Source organism: Primulina tabacum, chromosome 7, assembly GCF_025594145.1.
Source record: "Primulina tabacum isolate GXHZ01 chromosome 7, ASM2559414v2, whole genome shotgun sequence".
NCBI classification, from domain to species: domain Eukaryota; kingdom Viridiplantae; phylum Streptophyta; class Magnoliopsida; order Lamiales; family Gesneriaceae; genus Primulina; species Primulina tabacum.
In genome coordinates, this window is record NC_134556.1 from 39,811,107 (window position 1) to 39,830,780 (window position 19,674).

Genomic DNA, 19,674 nt, shown 5'->3' on the forward strand with positions numbered 1-19,674 from the left:
TATAGTATAGACGTGTGTGAAATTATTAATAATCTATATTTGGAAAGTGAGCAGGAAATTCACAATAAAATCTGCCGTACTAAAGAAAAAAAGTCAAAGAAAAACACATGCAATTGTACCCCAAATGCAAACAAAAAGTACTACACTGTGAAGCTCATGTGAATGACCAAGACAAAAGTTTCAAAGGTAAAAAATAAATAAATAAATACCCCAACACGATTTCAACTAACCGTACACGTGTTTTACTTTTTCTTTTTTCTTTTTTTTTTTTAAAAAAAGAGAGCTACACAAGTGTTTTTATATTGGATTACGTTTTTTATTAAAGTTTTAAAATAATTAATAGAAGTTAATAATTATTTCAATTAGGGATGAATTTCGATAATATATAATTTACTTAGTTAGCTGGTTATAATGAATAATAGTAAGGTAAAAACTTGTGTGAGACAGTCTCACGAATCGTATTTTGTGAGACAGATATCTTATTTGGGTTATCCTATGAAAAAATATAACTTTTTATGCTAAGAGTTTTACTTTTTTATTGTAAATATCGGTAGGATTGACCCGTCTCACAGATAAAGATTCGTGAGACCGTCTCATAAGAGACGTACTCAATAGTCAAAGATCATTTCTGAGATACGATTATTTATTTTGAATATTTTAAGATATTGAAGTTGGTTACTCTAGATAAAAATGTTTCATGGGAAGTTTGAAGAAAAAATAAATTATACATTTTTTGAGAAAATAAAATAAAATAAAATAAATTATAAATTTTTATTTCTCGAGAAACGAATATCCTCTCATTTCCCACTAGATTCGTCCGATTTCAGTCAAGTTCCTAATCAGCAATCGAACATCAAGTCCACACCTTTTTCGGGCTAGCATGACGACCATTAATTAATTTTTTCTACATATTTTTTTGTTGTCATGTTTTTTTCCCAATATTGTACATAAAAATTGTCGATATTTTAAATAAACATAAAAAAATATATTTCAAAATGCATCATTTGTACATATGCATCGTTTACACAGATCAGAAGTATTTCAAAAAGTATGCCCAATATTTCTAAAAACTAGGGATGTAAACGAACCAAACCGTTTGTGAGCTATTCGAAGCTCAATTCGATAAAAGCTCGTTTGAGCTCGTTTAATTAGGCTCGTTAAGATAAACAAACCAAACTCAAGCTTTACAGTATTCGGCTCGTTAGCTCGTGAACATGTTCGTTGATAAGTTCATGAGTAATCTTTTAGATGGAAAAATAATAGTTTTGATATTTGATTTATTGATTTTGCATATTATTTATGAAATATATAGAAAAATCTATTAACTTTATTTATTATAATAAATTTACAAATTTTAATAAGAATAATATATTTTTCTTTAAATATATAATTTACTTTTTAATTAATTTAATGAAAATTTAAATGTATAATTCATATTTATTAATCTTGTTTAGGCTCGATAAAGGCTTGAATAAGCTCGTGAGCCATGCATATATTCGTTAAATAAAGCTCGAGCTCGGCTCGATTATAAACGAACGAAGCTCAAACATTCAAGAGTTCGGCTCGGCTCGACTCGATTACATCCCTACTAAAAACACATATTTTACACTTTCAATATTACACCAAAATAATCATATTCTCTTATTTTCGCACTTTACAGAATATCGTGTAGTCTATAAATTTAAATCAATAAATATAAGGACATTATCACGTGTTCGGCTAATGTTTTATCATAATAGGAGTTTAAAAATAATCATGTTATCATTATCTTTCAATTTATCATCTCATATCTATCACGAACTAATGTCTAGAATTATTAAAATTTTATTTTAAAAGTCTATAAATATCGCTTTAAAGGGTTAGAATTGTTTGTATTTTTGTGCTTGTTTAATTATGGCATGACGAAGGTAGGGAATAATCCATCGATATCCATCGTGTTAAATTTCTTGTGTTCAAGTTTTTTGGCAGAAACTGTTAAGAATGAGACTTGAACTTAACTCAACCCCAAAAGCTAGCTCAAGGGGGGAGGATTGTCCAAGCCCATATATACAACTCCCAAGTTATTAAGCCAACCGATGTGGGACAATTAACACACCCCTCTCACGCCCAGGAATGAACATCTGGAGCGTGGAGTTTACAAATGACTCAATTATGGGCAGAACGGGTGGCCTAATTATAGGCAGTCCAACACATAACGGTGGAACCTGGGCTCTGATACCATGTTAAGATTGACACTTGGACCTAACTCATCCCAAAAAGCTAGCTCAAGGGGGGAGGATTGTCCAAGCCCATATATACAACTCCCAAGTTATTAAGCCAACCGATGTGGGACAATTAACAGAAACGAACACAATTGTGTTTTCATGAAGGCGAAAATGTTTGTGTTTGTATTTTGCAGTTATTAGAGATTCGATTTCCATTGAAAAAATAGTTAAATAAAGCGCAAGTCTTAATTATTGGTCGAAGACGTATAAATATTTGTAATGTCAATTTAACTTTACGACGTTTCAGCAAATCAAAACAAAAATAATATTATTTTATATCATATTATATTAAGCAAAAGATCTCTTTTGGTAAAATATTTTTTACTTTTAAAAAACTTGTTCTCTTTGCTCTCAGTTGTGAAGTTGTTTTCTAATTTTTTTTTTCCTTAAATTAACCCTTTTGTTGTCTAAAAAAGCTGATATTATTTCAAAGGAAAAAACCTAGTAATTGTTTGTAAAAATATTTAAAATAATAATATATCAATTTTCTGTTTATTTTAATTTTTTCCCTAATGCATGCGCGTGATATGTTTGGGATGTTTTGGTAATGGATATGTCAACATTGTGAATCAAGTTGATCGACTTGATTCAATGACTTCAACTCATGAAAAGTCTCATGGGTTTTTTTATAAATTAATTAATTTCAAAAATAAAGTATACAATGGAGTTTCACAAAATTAAGACAAAACGTCATCATCAATAACAGACTGTCACAATATATTTTGCAGCAATTGCAGTGTCCAAGCTGTCATGTACAGCAACTGCCAACAAGGCAGCTTCCACTCCATTGCTTTAATTAAATAATATTTTTTCATTAATCCATTGAGTCGAATATGTCTTACAAAATTGATCCATAAAAACATCTCATATAAGTTTTTGCTATTATTATTATTTTTTATGTGATGATTTTACATATATCTCTAGCTCAAATCACTAGAAAATCAATTTTACACGGATTGCATATATATAGAGTGGTAATATATTGTAGTTCCCCGCCAAAAAATTCAAATTTAAAAAGTAAATGAACGTGAATGTGTGTTATATATAACATAATATTTCAATTTTCAATATCATTAATTAATTTATTTTAAAATAACAATATTCCTCGTTATTTCTCATATTTTTATTTAAATATATTTATTTTGAAACAAAATTATAATATATTGACAAAAACTTGTGTGAGACGGTCTCACGAGTCGTATTTTGTGAGACAGATATCTTATTTGTGTCATCCATGAAAAAATATTATTTTTCATGCTAAGAGTATTGCTTTTTATTATGAATATCGGTAAGATTGACCAGTCTCATAGATAAAGATCCGTGAGACCGTCTCTTAAGAGACATATTCTAATATATTTATATATATAATTAAGGTAATAATTTATATTAAAAGATAAGAGTATAAATATTTATTATTTCACTAAAATAAATTTATTCGAAAAATATGAATCTACAATGAGACACAAAATAATTACGAACTATACAAGTATTTACAACTTTTTTATAATTCATTAATTTAAATAAATATTATTAATAAAAATAATAATTATTCGAAAAAAAAACGATCTTAGAAATCGCTACAACATGTTTTTGAAAAAAATACTAATAAAATTATTTTATAATAATGTATTACGGTACTTTAAAAAAATTAGAAATCAATAGTGTAATTAAACTATATGTCAATATATTTACGAAAAATTACTCAAAGAAACAAAAAAAATAAATTTACCTAAATTGGTTTTAGTAAATCTACTGTAAGACAGTTCATAAATCTATTTTAATGAGACGAGTCGACTCAGTTCATATATTGAATGAATAATAATTTTGTTATAGAATATTATTTTTACGTGACTCGGTTCATATCTTGAATATTTACATTGATCATATCATTTCGTTAAATTTCGATTACGATTTTGATTTTGTGTTACTTTTATATATTTAGTTCTTCACACTTTTTAAATATCATGTAAATAATAAACTTTTTATATAATATTATTTTTTTTACTTTTTAGTGTACAATGTCATCATGAATTTTTGGCATATTAAACGTCTATACATCAATACTATTATTATTATTATTATTATTTAATTAGAACAGTTAATATAAATATTTTTTAAAATGTTCAAAAAATAATTATAAAATTTATTCAAAATTTTCATCTAATAAATGTTTTTTTAGTTTTTTGAAAAATATTAATTTATTCTTTAAAATTTTTATAGACAAATAATATATGTAATAATTTTTCTATTTTTTATTAGTAATAATCTCACTCAATCAATAATCGAATGTAATGGTAAATAATTCAATTTAACGCCAAGATTATTATCTTTATTTGAACATGATCTCAAAATGATATATATGTTCATTAAATCGATAATTTTAATTAATTATGTAAATGTTTACACTTACTAATTTTTGTTATAATTCATGTCGTTAACAATAATTTTCTTGTACATTTCTCAATCAGGATAATGACTAGGCAAATAAAGCAGCGGGCCAATTACTTTTTTTTTTATTATTATTATTTACTTTTAAGGACATCTTGATTTTGATTTGTTATTCGACAACAATCACTGATAATTTCTAAATTTTCGAAAATGTTGGACTTTTTCAAAGATTTATTGTTTTATATAGAATATTAAAAGCTTTCCAACGGTGTAATGTTTATATTTTTTTGTCATATATTTTTTTGTCATATTGTCGACCAATTTACATTTTTAGTTTAATAATTTATTATTTTGTTGTCGTTTTCTATTTATCGTTGAAATATTGTTGTGACATCGAAAACTAATTATGTATCACCGAATATTGCTTAATGTGACTTCGAACATTGTTGACTTACATTTGATGGAAAAAGAATAAAATAAAAAAAATGTATATTGATGAAAATAGACCGTGAATTGATCATAACATTTTTTTAAAAAAAAATTGGGTTACAGGTTCGGGTTCAGGGACTTTTTCAAATTCCTGCAACAAATCAGGAGGGAAATGGGGATGATATTTTCATATCCGAACCTAGGACGATAATTATAATAAAAATAATTATTTAATAATATTGTTAATAATAATATACTCATTGGCCAACTTAATAGATATTTGAAACGGAAGATTGAGACGGGGATGGAGACGATGATTTAATATATGCAGGTCGGCAATGAGGATTTTTTTATTAGCTTGAAGCAAGGATAGACACGGGAATATAATTGGGGGCGTGATAGAGATGACAAACCCGTTTCAGTCCCATTATCGTTTCTATCTATGAGTTCTGAAAAATCTCACGAAGAGATCACAGACCGATGTTGATTCTGTGTGTGATGAGAGCTAATTCAATCTCGAATAAATCTAGACATATACACATATTCAGATTTGTAAGACGGTTTCACGAATATTTATCTGTGAGACGGATCAATCCTACCGATATTTACAATAAAAAGTAATATTCTTAGCATAAAAAGTAATAATTTTTCATAGATGACCCAAATAAGAGATATGTCTCACAAAATACGACCCGTAAGACCGTCTCACATACATTTTTGTCATAATATATATATATATATATAATATATATATTATATATATATATATATATATCTGAAAATAATATGGTGATGTCCATCGTCAAGGGACCTGCTTCATCAGAGAATTCTCACGTTATACGACAATGATCTACCATTAAAAGTTGGTGTGAAGATAAGCATCATCCTAACATATCTTTCTACATTTCTTTTCATCCATTTATTTCATTGATCAGAATTTTCATCAAAAGACCCGTTAAGAGAAAATAATTGTTTTTATGTATAAAATTGCTACATTTTGAGCTTTTGTCCACAGGATTTTTAAAGTTTGGCTCGGTGCAACAACTTTATTTATTTTTATTTTGCTTTTAGTCTTATTGTCGAAGTGTTGATATAATACCAAAAAAAATCTAACGTGGTTTCAAAAATTGATACATATATGATATTATATATCAGCAATTAGACCAAAATAGTCGAAAATTAAAGTAGATGTACAAAAACCAAACTCTAACAAGATAATAAACTAAAACCTAAAGTTAAACAATTGATGAGCCAAAAATATATATCACGAATCAAACAAATATCATTACTTTAGTGCTGACATTTCATTTACGTCGGTTATGTGAATGATCAATTTTCCTTAATTATGTTTCTTGAATCTAAAATTGTGATTAAAAAAACAAGAAAGGAAACAAGAGGAGAAACTCCGTTGAGACAAATCATGTGTCGTAATGATTAATCAAATCGAACTGTAATTTCTCTTGTCGGCTCCAAATAAACTTTCAACCTAATATCGTAAATTGCTCAAAAATCTTCAAAATCCAACAAAAATTTGCTTTTAATTATGGTGTCAAAAAAACATGTTTGAACCTCATGGGTCCACATATATTTTGTTAGAATAAAATTAGTACAGAACATAAAAAAATGAAACTAATATAGAATATATATATTAATTATTTCAAATATGATACTAATATATGATTTTTTTAGTACCAAAAAATGTATAACGATATTGGTAATAAGGAGGTTTTTATCTTTTCGGATGAATATATATATAAACATTGAAAATATGATATTGATATATAATATTGAGTGCCAATTCATTTATATATGATATAAAAGATAATATTTTGAGTGTAAATTTGAAACAATTTTATTAATATCAACATGTTTGAATGCTAAACAATCTTATATTAAAATCAGATTTTATACAGTTGGTACTTAAATATCTCATATTAGTACCACATTTTCAATATTTTGTATTGAGTTTCATCTAAAGAGACAAACATGTCATTAATACCGGTATTTATTATGCATGGCTACTAAAAAAATCATATATTGGTACAAATATGAATTAATTAGTACTCAAATATCATATATTAATATTTTGTATAGCTTTTCATCCAATAAAAGAAATTTGGGCTCAAGGAGTACAACACATATTTTGTTGGAGTATGTATTTTGTGAGACGGTCTCACGAATCTTTATCTGTGAGACGGGTCAATCCTACCGATATTCACAATAAAAAGTAATACTCTTAGCATAAAAATAATATTTTTTCTTGAATGACCCAAATAAGAGACACGTTTCACAATATACGACCCGTGAGACCGTCTCACACAATTTTTTTACTTGAATTACGTTGTACTGGTATTTATTTGAATATTAATATTCTACATATTGAAAATAAATAAAATTCTCGGATTCCGTGATATATTCGTTTTCGTTTTCGTTTACGTTTAAATTTTAACTCACATAACACGTGTTTTAATAAATATAATATTCGCCTCTTCTCGAATAATTTGAAAAAATAAAAATTTAATTACATCAATATCAGTGTTCGTCTTCTTACGACTAAGTTATTATTATAATCAAATGACTTTAATAAGGTAACTTGTATTATAAATATGGTTCATTACACGTATTTCCATTGAAGTTTATAAAAATTACAAAAAACTCAACTAATTCTAAAAATTATATATATCTTTGTATCAATCTTACGTTTACACTTGTTAATTTAAAAATAACATAAACGTCATCTTAGTTTTTATTTTTTTATTACCTTATAATTATCACACCTTGTTCATGATATTGAATGTTTATAAAACTAATGTTTATAAAACTAATTTAGGGAAAAGTTAAAAAAAAATAAAAAATAAAATAACCTAATATGAAATTTTTTATTTTGGTTTTGAAAGTTAAAAAATCAAAATATTATAATATACTCTATGTATTTTGAACTTCTGATTTTTTATTTTGCTATTTTCTTTTATTTTAAGTTTTTTTATTTTCCATTTAAATATATTTAAAATAAAAATAAATTGAACTATTTTTTGAATACTCGTATTTGAGGAATAATTGTGAGAATATTCACATATTTCAAGGGAGATATATGCAAGGTTTAAGATTAATGTTTGTAAATGCAAGCATTTCATAAATTTTAGATGGATATATATGTAATTTTTGAAGTTAGTTGATTTTTTTTCCTAATTATGGTGAATATCAAGGGTTGTATATGTAATTAATTCTTATAATTATATGCTCGAGATCATTTTATAGATATTTTTTTGAAAATAATTGATATGAATAATTAAAAAAGATAATTCGGTAAAGAAAATTGAAATATTTTCATCAACTTTGTAATTAATTTATAAGGGGCTCAATAATATTATATTGCAACATAAAAATTCATGGATCCAAAGTTAAAAGGGGGATTCATCTATTGAACCAATTGTGAATTCAAATTTTATAAATCACCATAATCTTTATTTATTTTATTTTTTTAATAAATTAATAGTTTTTATATACTTTTGAAAATCAAGATTTGATCAAATTAAATACAATCACGGCACGATAGCATATTATTTGGGTTGTTAGGAACTCGCACCTCTTCTTTATATAAAGGTTATATGATCCTACCTTATCATAATATATTAGGTATTTAAATTAAATTTCAAAGTTTATATTTAATTTTGTTGCATAAATTTGTAAAGCCCCCCAAAAAAATTCTTTAAATGAATATTGAAAATATACGAATGCTCAATCAAACTTATCCTAATTAACTACTAATTAGGTCGTGTGTTCATCCTCAATAGTTGAATTTAATTAGGTGATCAGTGCGTCTTTTCCAAATTTTTATAATTTTGTCGTCAAATTTCAGTTTTAAACATACAGACGACATATAGATTAACTTCAATGCTAGAAAAAATAAAATTTTTTAAAAAAATTTAGAAACTAAAACTAAAATTCGACAATTTAATCTTGGTATTGCCCATATATCACCAAGAGGTTTCAAAACTTTCTTCAGGTATGACTCATATTATGTGGATAATCACACATTTTATTATATATATAAATAAATAAATATAGAGAGTCCCTTGCTGCATGTTTCAAATCCTCTATAAATACTCGCATTTCTCGTTTCTTATTTGCGTGCATTTCTCGTTTCTTATTATTCTCCCTCTTTGACGGAAGAGAAATCGTTCTCTTCCTGAACAGCTTTTTCTTCACCTAATCACATTCTTGCTGAAAATTAGGTACGTCACCTAATGAATTCTCCAGTATTTTAGATAGATATCTTGTCTAGATTGTGTACTCATTCATCTTCTGTACTTGTATTTGAAGGTCAGCAAGTGTCTGATGTTTGTTGGGCAGTGTAGTTTTCTTAATTTCTTCTAGTACTGCTACATGGAGCTCTAAAGCTTGCTATATTCTGCTGATTTTAACGTGGGGTTTTTTCTTGTCGCAGGGTTGTTCAGTAAAGAGTTAGCAATGACGATCAAGCCCGGAATTCGTGTCGTGGATCGGAAGCTCGTTGTGAAACACAGGACCATACTAGACAACGTGCCGGAAAATGTGATCTCCACCTCCGGCGCCGCGGCGGGGCCGGTGGAGGGGCTGTTCATGGGGGCGGTTTTCGACCAGGACAGCAGCCGTCATGTGGTGTCGCTCGGGACGTTGCGCGACGTGCGGTTTTTGGCGTGCTTCAGGTTCAAGTTATGGTGGATGGCACAGAGAATGGGAGATAAAGGGCGTGATATTCCGCTGGAGACACAGTTTTTGCTGGTGGAAACTAAGGATGGATCCCATTTGGAGTCGGATGTTGACGGGGATGAAGAAAATAAGATTGTTTATACAGTATTTTTGCCTTTGATTGAAGGGCCATTTAAAGCTTGTCTGCAGGGCAGTGAGGGGGATAGGCTTGAATTATGCTTAGAGAGTGGGGATAATGAGATCTTGGCGTCGAATTTCACCCATTCGGTGTATATTAGTGCTGGTACCGATCCATTTCGAGCCATAAACGAGGCGATCACGGCTGTGAAACTCCATCTCGGAACGTTTAAGTTAAGACAAGAGAAGAAATTGCCTCAAATTGTGGATTACTTCGGGTGGTGTACTTGGGATGCTTTTTACCAAGAGGTTACTCAAGAAGGTGTGGAGGCCGGTCTTCATAGTCTTGAGGCTGGTGGGACACCTCCAAAATTCGTGATAATCGACGACGGTTGGCAGTCAGTGGGAAGTGATGCGGATAAACCAAAAGAAATCGAGGAAGAAGCATCACAAGTGAAGCAACCAAAGCTTTTGAGGCTAACCGGAATCAAAGAAAACAATAAGTTCCAAAACAAGGAGGATCCTACCATCGGGATCAAGAATATTGTAAACATAGCGAAACAAAAGCATGGATTGAAATATGTATATGTATGGCACGCGATCACAGGATATTGGGGCGGTGTGAGGCCAGGAGTGAAGGAGATGGAGGAGTATGAATCGGCTATGATTTATCCAAAGTTATGCAAGGGGGTGATGGAGAACGAACCAGGGTGGAAAACCGATGCCATCGCGTTGCAGGGGTTGGGTTTGGTCAATCCGAAGAATGTTTACAAGTTTTACAATGAGTTGCATAGCTATTTGGCATCGGCTGGGGTAGATGGGGTGAAAGTGGACGCACAGTGTATATTGGAGACTATTGGTGCTGGAAATGGAGGTAGAGTTGAGTTGACAAGGCTGTATCATCAGGCTCTTGATGCTTCGGTAGCGAGGAATTTCCCGGGGAATGAGATCATCGCTTGCATGAGCCACAATCTTGAATCTTTTTACTGGTATGCCTCCGATTTAAAGATTCTTGATAATCTTCTCTATTTATTGGCTTTTTTCATGTATTTATGGTGTTCTAGTGAGATACACTATGATTCTGTGTCAAGAAGTTTCCTGTTACAGCTCAAAAAATATGCGAAAATTTAAATTATCTAAGAAAAAGATCATACAGGGTGATGAAAACCAGCAGCTTGTTGTACTCTCTTCAGTCTTTACAAGCTTTTATCGAACTATATACGTGTGTCTTAATTAGGAGACTACTTACTGGAAATGCTTTTGTGGTTGAACATTAATTAACTGTATAACTTGTGCTTAACTTTTAAAATATTGTGACGGCGATTGGCAAAATAGCTCAAAACAAACTGCTGTTGTGAGAGCATCAGATGATTTCTACCCGCGTGATCCGATATCACACACGATCCACATTGCGGCCGTTGCATATAACACTGTTTTCATTGGAGACATCATGTTACCTGATTGGGATATGTTCCATTCTTTCCACCCGGCAGCCGAGTACCATGGATCAGCTAGGGCGATCAGCGGTGGACCTGTCTACGTGAGGTGACTGCCCTTATCCTCTATTCTGTCTTCATGTTAACTAGGGGAAAATCCAGTAGGAGGGATGGGTCAACTGAAAAATATTTCCAACTTTTGAAGGTGTCGTATTCTTGAATTTGCATAAAGTACTGAGAAAATGTCCTTCTCTAACAGTGATGCACCTGGGAAACACAACTTTGATCTTCTTAAGAAGCTTGTCTTACCAGATGGCTCGATTCTTCGAGCTTGTCTACCGGGTCGGCCCACGAAGGATTGCTTGTTTTCCGATCCATCTCGTGATGGAGTTAGGTGAGAAACTTCTTCAATCGCTAAGAATTGATGTAGTGAAGTTGATTCTGTAGCCATAATAGGATGCTATGTTGCATCATGATGTTGAACCGGTGCTCAATCTTGTAGTTGATTTTATCAGAAACATGCCGAATTTGTTATATGTTAATACTTAACCTTTCCAACAGTTTTTTCCCTATTATAGCAACAAAATTGGTGACGACATTTTCTTTTCCAGCCTCTTGAAGATATGGAACATAAACAAATATACAGGTGTACTTGGAGTATACAATTGCCAAGGTGCAGCGTGGAACAGTGTTGAAAGAAAGAACACATACCACCAAACTAAACCTGAAGCAATCACAGGTTATATACGGGGCCGTGATGTCCATCTCATATCCCAAGTTGCCCTCGACTCCAACTGGAAAGGGGATGTAGCTTTGTATTCGCATCGAGCCGGTACAGTCACCTGCCTTCCGTATAATATTGCCATGCCGATCTCACTCAAGGTCTTGGAGCATGAACTTTTCACGGTTACACCTATTAAAGTACTAGCACCTGGATTCAACTTCGCACCATTGGGGCTCATCGACATGTTCAATGGGGGTGGAGCAATCGAAGGGGTGAAATACGAGGCCAGAACCGTTGCACAGCTGGCTGAACTCGAGAGTGGGGTTGGAGGGAAAATCGAGAACTTGAGCTCTGAGGTCGTGGCAGTTGTTGCCATGGAGGTAAAGGGTCGTGGGCGTTTTGGTGTCTACTCGTCGGTTAAGCCTAGAAGATGCGGTGCCGGATCATCTGTGGTCGATTTCAAATATGATGCAGCCTCTGGCTTGGTGACGTTGAACCTGGCCGACATGCCTCCAGATGATCAGAAGGTTCATCACGTTGTGATTGAACTGTGAATTTAGCGGCGAAGGGTCGCTGATGAGTATGATGGTGTGTGATCATTTCATGAGGCTCCGAACATCAAAATCGAAGGAATGGTCTCTTTCGCAGAATTAATCTAGCGGTTTATAGTTGGTTCCTCAGGATTAGATGTACGTTTACATAAAAAGAATAAAAATAAAATCTTGTATCGTAGAATTATGAGTTGGCTACCACTGTATCTGCAATGTAATAAAAAGTGTTGCTGTCTTAATTAACAAATAAACGTACATTTCACATTTTAGTTGCAAGAATATATTTGACAGGTAAACGAAGATAGCTGCCAAAAACAGCAACGGCTGCCCAAGGCGGGTGGGGCCTGAAATTCGGAAAAACGTGAGGATAACTACAATGTTATGTATTGCTCGTCACCTCAATCACCAAAAAAAGAGTAAAACAACTGAGCTAATAACCTTCTGTTTTATCGAACAATATATCATACAAGTATAATGTCATTCTTTGTAATCTGCTTTACATCAATAAATGGGTCTAATCAAAGTAAACATTCTTGAAAAATATATTTCAAATGATTATGTTCAATCTTGAGATTTAACCACAAGAATCATCACCACCTCCCTCATCATCCTGAAAAGGGCGTTTCGAATTACTCTCCAGCATGGCTCAACCAAAAATAGTGTCTCGAATCTATGCAGGAACTTCCATTTTGACTAGGGGAGCAAGAGTTTCAGCTTTCTGCTGCGATTCAAGCCAATTCTTTGCACATATAAGAGCCTCCACTGTCTCAGGTCGTAAAGAACTTCTGTAACTATCCATCTCCTTGTTCTTAGTATCAAATACTGAAGAGGCAGGAACAGTACAAACGGATATAGACAAGATATCACAAGCCATTTTTGAAAGAGTAGGGTATTTCATACAGTTCACTTTCCACCAGACTAAAACATCAAATTCACCGACACGCGGCAAAAGGGACTCCTTCAAATACTGATCCAACTCGGACTTTGACTGCTGGCTAGACGTTTCCATGATATAAACATCAAATTCTGTAAGAGCGAGACCGTTACTTGAGATTCCAATTCCATGAGGATCCTCTAGTTTGACTGTAATCTCATTTGCTTCTTCAACATAAGCAGGCGTAAGAGGCAGAGGAAGAGAGACATATTCAAGAAAAAGCTCGTGGATACCGTCCTCAATAGTTTTTATATAAACGGCAGCCTCTTCACCATAATTTTTTGAAAAACTAAACTCGACTAGCTTCATTTTGAACCTGGGATCCATAACTACTGCTATTGCTAGAACAATCCAGCTGCTGTTCCAGTAATTCTCAAATTTCTCTTGCATTGATTTTGTAAGGGTAATGATGAGCGGATCTTCAATTGTAGCTGCATGTGCCAACTCCATTTGAATCTTCCAAACTTCATGGAAGAACAAGTTTGTTGTGAGACTTTCTCCCGTGGCAAGAAGATTTGCAGTTTCAAAGAGTGGCTTTATACAAGTACAGAGAGTCTCTATATCCTTCCAATCTTCCATAGACGGGAAGTTCTTGTAATCGGGGTCCAAAGTATCCAAGCAAGTGAAGATTTCCCTTAATTCTAAAGCGGCCAACAGCATTGCGTAAGTTGTGTTCCATTTTGTTTGGTCGTCAACAGCAAGAGACATGGCACTAGGCACTTGAAGCTGTTGCTTGAGATCAAGAAACTTGTCCCCGTGCAATTCTGAAATTTTCACGTACTTCACACAGTCCCGAACTTTCTTCACCGTGCCTTGCAGAGAAGTTAAAGCATCTTGGACCATGCTGCTTAAAAAACGAGCAAGGCAATTTTGAGCCAACAACTGGCCATGAAGCAATAAGGGTTTCCTAACACAGAGCATAGTTCTCAATTTATCAACTGAAAAATTGCTCAACGGTTGATTGATAGTTACCGAAAATAATTTGCCGTCCATATTCCAGTCGGATAGGCATGCAGCAACAGAGTGGCTGAAAGCCGTGTCTGAATCTTGATATGGTTCCATTATAACATTAAGAAGTTTCCTTTGAAGCTTCCAATCACCATCAATGAATTGCCCAGTCACAAACATGTAACCAATATTTCGGCATGATGACCATAAATCCAGCATAAGGCAAACACGCCCTGACATCCTGTCAATCACCTTTTGGATGTTCTGCTTTTCCCTTAGATAAATTGCCACACAATCACCTTGAACCGTATTGAAGCTCGCTGAATCAAATCGAGGCTGTATATTCCGAGTAAATGCCACAAAACCAGAATGCTCCACCATGTGGATCGGGTACTCATGCATAGTAATCATACTAGCAAGCTCGCGTCGAATATGATCAGAATTGATTACTATGTCAGGAACACTGGCTGTTTGGTAGCGTTGCTTTGGGGTTGCAGAATAACAGCTGGTCTTTGAAAGTGCACTATTCGGGGTTGACTGGTTTTTCTCCTCATTAAATAGGCCAACTGAACAAGTTCCTTTGGCAATATGACGTTTCAGATTACTTGTTCCAGCTACCTTAGACCCCGTACTGTGTGCAAACGATTGTTTGCATATGTTACAATATGCCCTTTTGCAACCATCAGGGGCTGTTTCCATAGTGAAGTGTTCCCAAACGATAGACTTCTTTTTTCCACATCTTGGAGGTTGTGCTTCAAAATTATTCGGGGGTGTCTCTCTGATGTCAGGTTGAATCTCTATCATGTCGAGCTGTAATTTGGAATCAATGTCCCGTGGTTTCATAGTGACTGGCACGTAATTCAGGACAGGTTTCCTGGTCTCCACCTCCATTTCCACAAAAATTTAGCTCACCAAATTATCTGCAATAACAAAAATAGGTCAAGCCCTTGCTACCATACATTCAAGACATATCATAGTTGCTAAAAAGGGCACAAAGTGTGCCTAGAGTTGAAACTAGCATGGTCCAACAACCCATCATTGAAGTGAGCTCCCCGGGTGCCTTTTGGAACACCAAATGAAAATATTGAAAGGGAAACAAATAAACAAAAACACATGATTTACACAAAAAATCTTTCTCAAATTAAAGAATTTGTACTTGTCGAAAAAGTTTTCACACAATTACCAGAGTGAAGAATAGAAAGTATAAATAGTATAGTGTCTTAGGGCTACACAGATTCAAGCAAAATTCTCAAATTGAAATTGGAGCTGAAACCACATTTAGGCTCCGTTTGGATAGACATTTTAAAAATGCTTTTAGTGTTTTATAAATGAAAAAAAAAACTTTAAAAATAAGTGTGGTCAAGATTTTGGTAAAAAAAAAATATGGAAATGCCTTTTTAAAAAGTGTTTTCAACTATAGTTTTTAAAGAGAGTAATGCTGTGTATACAACTAAATTTATATAACAATTCTTTCACCACAAAAAATTAAATACAAAAATTTCATTTATCTAAATCTTTTGATAAATTCAATATAAAATCTAATGAAATAATAGTAAATTCTAACGATATAATTGATGTATCTAACACACCTTTATCATAATTTCTCTTATTAAATGATTCGTTGTTTTTTAGTGGTTTTGTTTTAAAACACGGGATTACTTTTGGAAATTGTCTCACATCTCCGGAAAAAATGGAACCCTCGTTATTTTCTCTCTTGGGGTGGCGGGGGTCTAGGTTGTGGGCGGTTGGTTGAGCCATGGTGGTAGACTGGGGCATGGAAGAGGTCTAGGTGATGAAACTGTTCACGACAGGGGCTAGGTCGAGATGGTGTTCTAGGAGGTGGTGCAATAGTACACGGCGGGAGTCTAGGTGGTGGAGTTGGTGACGATGGGGGGCGGCTAGGTGGAGCTGGTGGCAGGATTGGCCATGGTGGCGGACTAGGCGCAGGTACCGATGGTTGACTGGGTGGTTGTACAGGTCTTGGCGGTGGTCTCGATGGTTGTGCTGGTGGCTGATTAGAGGTCGAGTAGGCGACGATCTGGGTTCAAAGGTCGTGTGTGAGGTGAGGTAGTCTAATGACTCTAATCAAATACTATTTATTAATATTGTTAGTTTATTTCATCAAATTTACTTTACAATTTATTTGATCGACGATTTTACTTTATTATTATAAGGTAATTTAAATGAGAATTTCAGTGTTTTAAGTTTTATAAATGAGAAAATAAAAAATAAAAAAAATCAATAAAAAACAGAAAAACCTCTCAATCGCAAACAAAAAAGTGAGAAAAAATTACAATTAAAATTTTATTTTATACAATAATTATATCGAAAAGATCATTTTATTGAAAGTAAAGAAATATATTTTTTATATTATTCGTAACCTGAAAAAAAAGGTATACTTCTTTATTCAATATACTTATTATTCGTAACTGAAAACTATTTTTTATATTATTCGTAATTTATACAATAATTAACAAACTATCTTATACCTCTCATTTAATTATTTTTTGAAAAAAAAAATACTTCTTTATATTTGAAATATATCGAAAAGATCATTTTACTGAAAAAAATAGTTTTGATAATTCGTAACTGACCCGCTGTCCTCCTCCACATAAAAAATAAAAGGGCAGAATTGATATTTCATACTCGCCTACAAGGGGTCAACCACCATAAACCTCGGCAGAATCCAGATCTAGCGTTTGCTAAACCCACAAAATCAGAAGTTCCGATTCCATTTAATTTATTCTCAAACAAAAATCTCCTGAAAACTAGTGGAGAAATTAAGCACGAAATTACGGATGATTAGCATTATTCTGAACTTCAAATAAAAGAACCGAAGAAACAAACAAGAACTTCAAACATAACCTCACATTCAAGACATACATACCCAAAAAATTAAGAAGAAAAATGGGAAAAAATATACCAGTTAAAATGACGGTTACCGAGATACCCAGATCAATGCCAGCACTCCATTCGTTGGCGGGATCAGTGAATTCCAGCTCCCAGAAAGAGGGCAGAATCTAGGGTTTCTAGGAGAGAGCGAGAGAGAACGATAATTGGGCTGGAGCCAATCGAATTGGAATTTGGATGCTGGATTGCACAAGCGTTACGAAATTAAACTGAATTGGATATGGACTTTGAGGTCCATTTTCTATGTGAGATTGATTTCTTTTGTTTGGGCCTTTAAAAACCTATGGAGTATTATTTGTTGGTTTTATAAATATTTTGTAACCACAAAGCCCACCGTCGACAAATATATATATTCCGCGTACTGCGGAATCTCATATTTATTTGCTAGCTTGAGGCAATGGATCAGGGTCTAACAAGGTTCGGTCGACCTTACCCCTGCGGGCACTGTCTGCAGGGATCGATCCAACGGCTCGGATTTTTTCGAGCCAATTTTTTTTTTTTTTAACAGGGAGGTGGGCCCGGATCACTCATGTGGAGTGATCCGGGCCGTTCATTGCCCGTGCAGGCAGTGCCTGCACGGGTAGGTTGAAACAAACCGTCTAACAATGCCCGACACGTTTGTGATGGGTAAAAATGGGTGTCGAGTCGGGTATGAATATTACATTTTGAATTTTGACAAGTACGAGTCATCTAACAAATATGAAATTAAAGGTGCACTTTGATTAGTGTATTTGATATATAATTTCAAATTGCATTCAATTGACTCTAAATTATAATGGCACATAACAAATTAATCGTATGGATCAATTTTTTTTTTTTTTTTTGGGATTTCAATTTCAAAATTAACTCTTCACCCTAATATAAATAAAAAGTCAAAAACTTGTGTGAGACGATCTCACAAGTCGTATTTTGTGAGACAGATCTCTTATTTGGATCATCCATGAAAAAATATTACTTTTATGCTAAGAGTATTACTTCTTATTTGGTTGACCTACCTCACAGATAAAGATTCGTGAGACCATCTCACAATAGACATATCAATAAAAAACGCCAGTAAGACGGGTCTGGATAGCTAGTTTTTTACAGGAGCAGTGAATTCTATGCCAATTGACTCAAATTTACACACGTCGTGAATTTGTACAAGAATTACAAGCTAATAAATTACACAAATGCTTTTAAATAATACTAATTAAATTTATTAATCCAATTATGATGCAAAGCCTATTGGGCTGTCTATGAAATACAGCTCGGATGATAACGTAGCTGGTGTGAACTGTTATCGTGTCGGAGGAATAGGGGAGTGGGAGAATATCTTAATTTTAACAAAAACTTTTAATCGGATTTATGACTAACTCTTTTTTTTTTTTAATATAATTATATGTTGTAAAATTCAAATAATAGGTGTACCTTGTTGGCCATATAAATTATTTGATTTTTTTATGTAGTCATGCATAAATTAATAAACCACGTCATATTCGATTTTTGACAATTTTAGTAATTTTCTATTGAAGATGATCAAATAACTAATTACTTCCACATATCAATGGAATAAAAACAATTGTATTCTCAATAAGAAATTATATTATATTAAGGGGAAATATTATAAATTAAATATCTTTTAATATTTATAACTGTAATTATATCCCAAATAAATCAAACCAATAAATACTGTCTCACACATATCAATGATATCATTAAGATAATTAGATTTTTCATTTCAGTCAAAATATATTTTTAAAAAATATAATAAATTGTACATATCCAATATCTGTAAAATACAGTTAATGATAACAACAACAGCAAAAGGTGGAATTACATTTGATTAAAAAATGTTAAAATTTAGTGAATCAACTAAGCGATTAATGGTCCCTCCCTTCTTTTAGCTTGCCATTAACTTTTGTTACGGAAAAGGCCAACAATATCGGGTGAGTCTATGTTATATTGAGATTAGAACTTTCGGTGTGTTTATATTTTGAGATGATCAGTCGATCATTTTATACAAAACAAAAATCCAGAGATCTACTCTCGGTGTAGCATAGACTCACCCAACAATAACATGCCTTGTTCTCAATTATTTATCTTTAAAAACAAACAAACAATGTCATCTATTCTTATATTATATTAAAGTGGGAGTCTAATTAATCATAATTTGTTTTAGTAAAGCTTAAAGCCTCATGAAACATGGCCTATCTACCCATATATATATTAGTGTTTGCCAGCTAACTTAAACAACCACCCACTAACTTCCATAACATCATCCTTTGATGAAGGCTTAAGATCC

At 32.6% G+C, this 19,674-nt stretch overlaps 2 protein-coding genes across 3 annotated transcripts; one reads left to right on the forward strand and one right to left on the reverse strand.

The window, feature by feature from the left end:
• Positions 1 to 9,162: 9,162 nt before the first annotated feature.
• Positions 9,163 to 12,870, forward strand: LOC142552009 (putative galactinol--sucrose galactosyltransferase 6). Of its 2 annotated transcripts, none has more exons than XM_075661570.1 (5): positions 9,163 to 9,316; positions 9,529 to 10,879; positions 11,226 to 11,435; positions 11,586 to 11,720; positions 11,938 to 12,870. In XM_075661570.1, the coding sequence occupies exons 2-5, from the start codon at positions 9,552 to 9,554 to the stop codon at positions 12,602 to 12,604; spliced, it is 2,340 nt and encodes a 779-aa protein (XP_075517685.1). In that variant the 5' UTR covers positions 9,163 to 9,316; positions 9,529 to 9,551; the 3' UTR covers positions 12,605 to 12,870. The 2 variants fall into 2 exon arrangements, with proteins under 2 accessions (XP_075517685.1, XP_075517686.1); XM_075661571.1 differs by having other exon boundaries at positions 9,203 to 9,404.
• A 159-nt stretch (positions 12,871 to 13,029) lies between these two features.
• Positions 13,030 to 17,634, reverse strand: LOC142552010 (zinc finger BED domain-containing protein DAYSLEEPER-like). Its single transcript, XM_075661572.1, has 2 exons — positions 17,407 to 17,634; positions 13,030 to 15,403 (listed from the first exon to the last, which is right to left on the reverse strand). The coding sequence occupies exon 2, from the start codon at positions 15,372 to 15,374 to the stop codon at positions 13,272 to 13,274; it is 2,103 nt and encodes a 700-aa protein (XP_075517687.1). The 5' UTR covers positions 15,375 to 15,403; positions 17,407 to 17,634; the 3' UTR covers positions 13,030 to 13,271.
• Positions 17,635 to 19,674: the final 2,040 nt, after the last annotated feature.

Bases quoted from the DNA above. Each gene is read 5' to 3' on its own strand.
- LOC142552009 (XM_075661570.1), top strand. From the start codon at position 9,552: ATGACGATCAAGCCCGGAATTCGTGTCGTGGATCGGAAGCTCGTTGTG. The intron at 10,880-11,225 runs GTATGCCTCCGA...TTGGCAAAATAG, and splicing joins AATCTTGAATCTTTTTACTG to CTCAAAACAAACTGCTGTTG. The intron at 11,436-11,585 runs GTGACTGCCCTT...CTTCTCTAACAG, and splicing joins GGTGGACCTGTCTACGTGAG to TGATGCACCTGGGAAACACA.
- LOC142552010 (XM_075661572.1), bottom strand. From the start codon at position 15,374: ATGGAGGTGGAGACCAGGAAACCTGTCCTGAATTACGTGCCAGTCACT.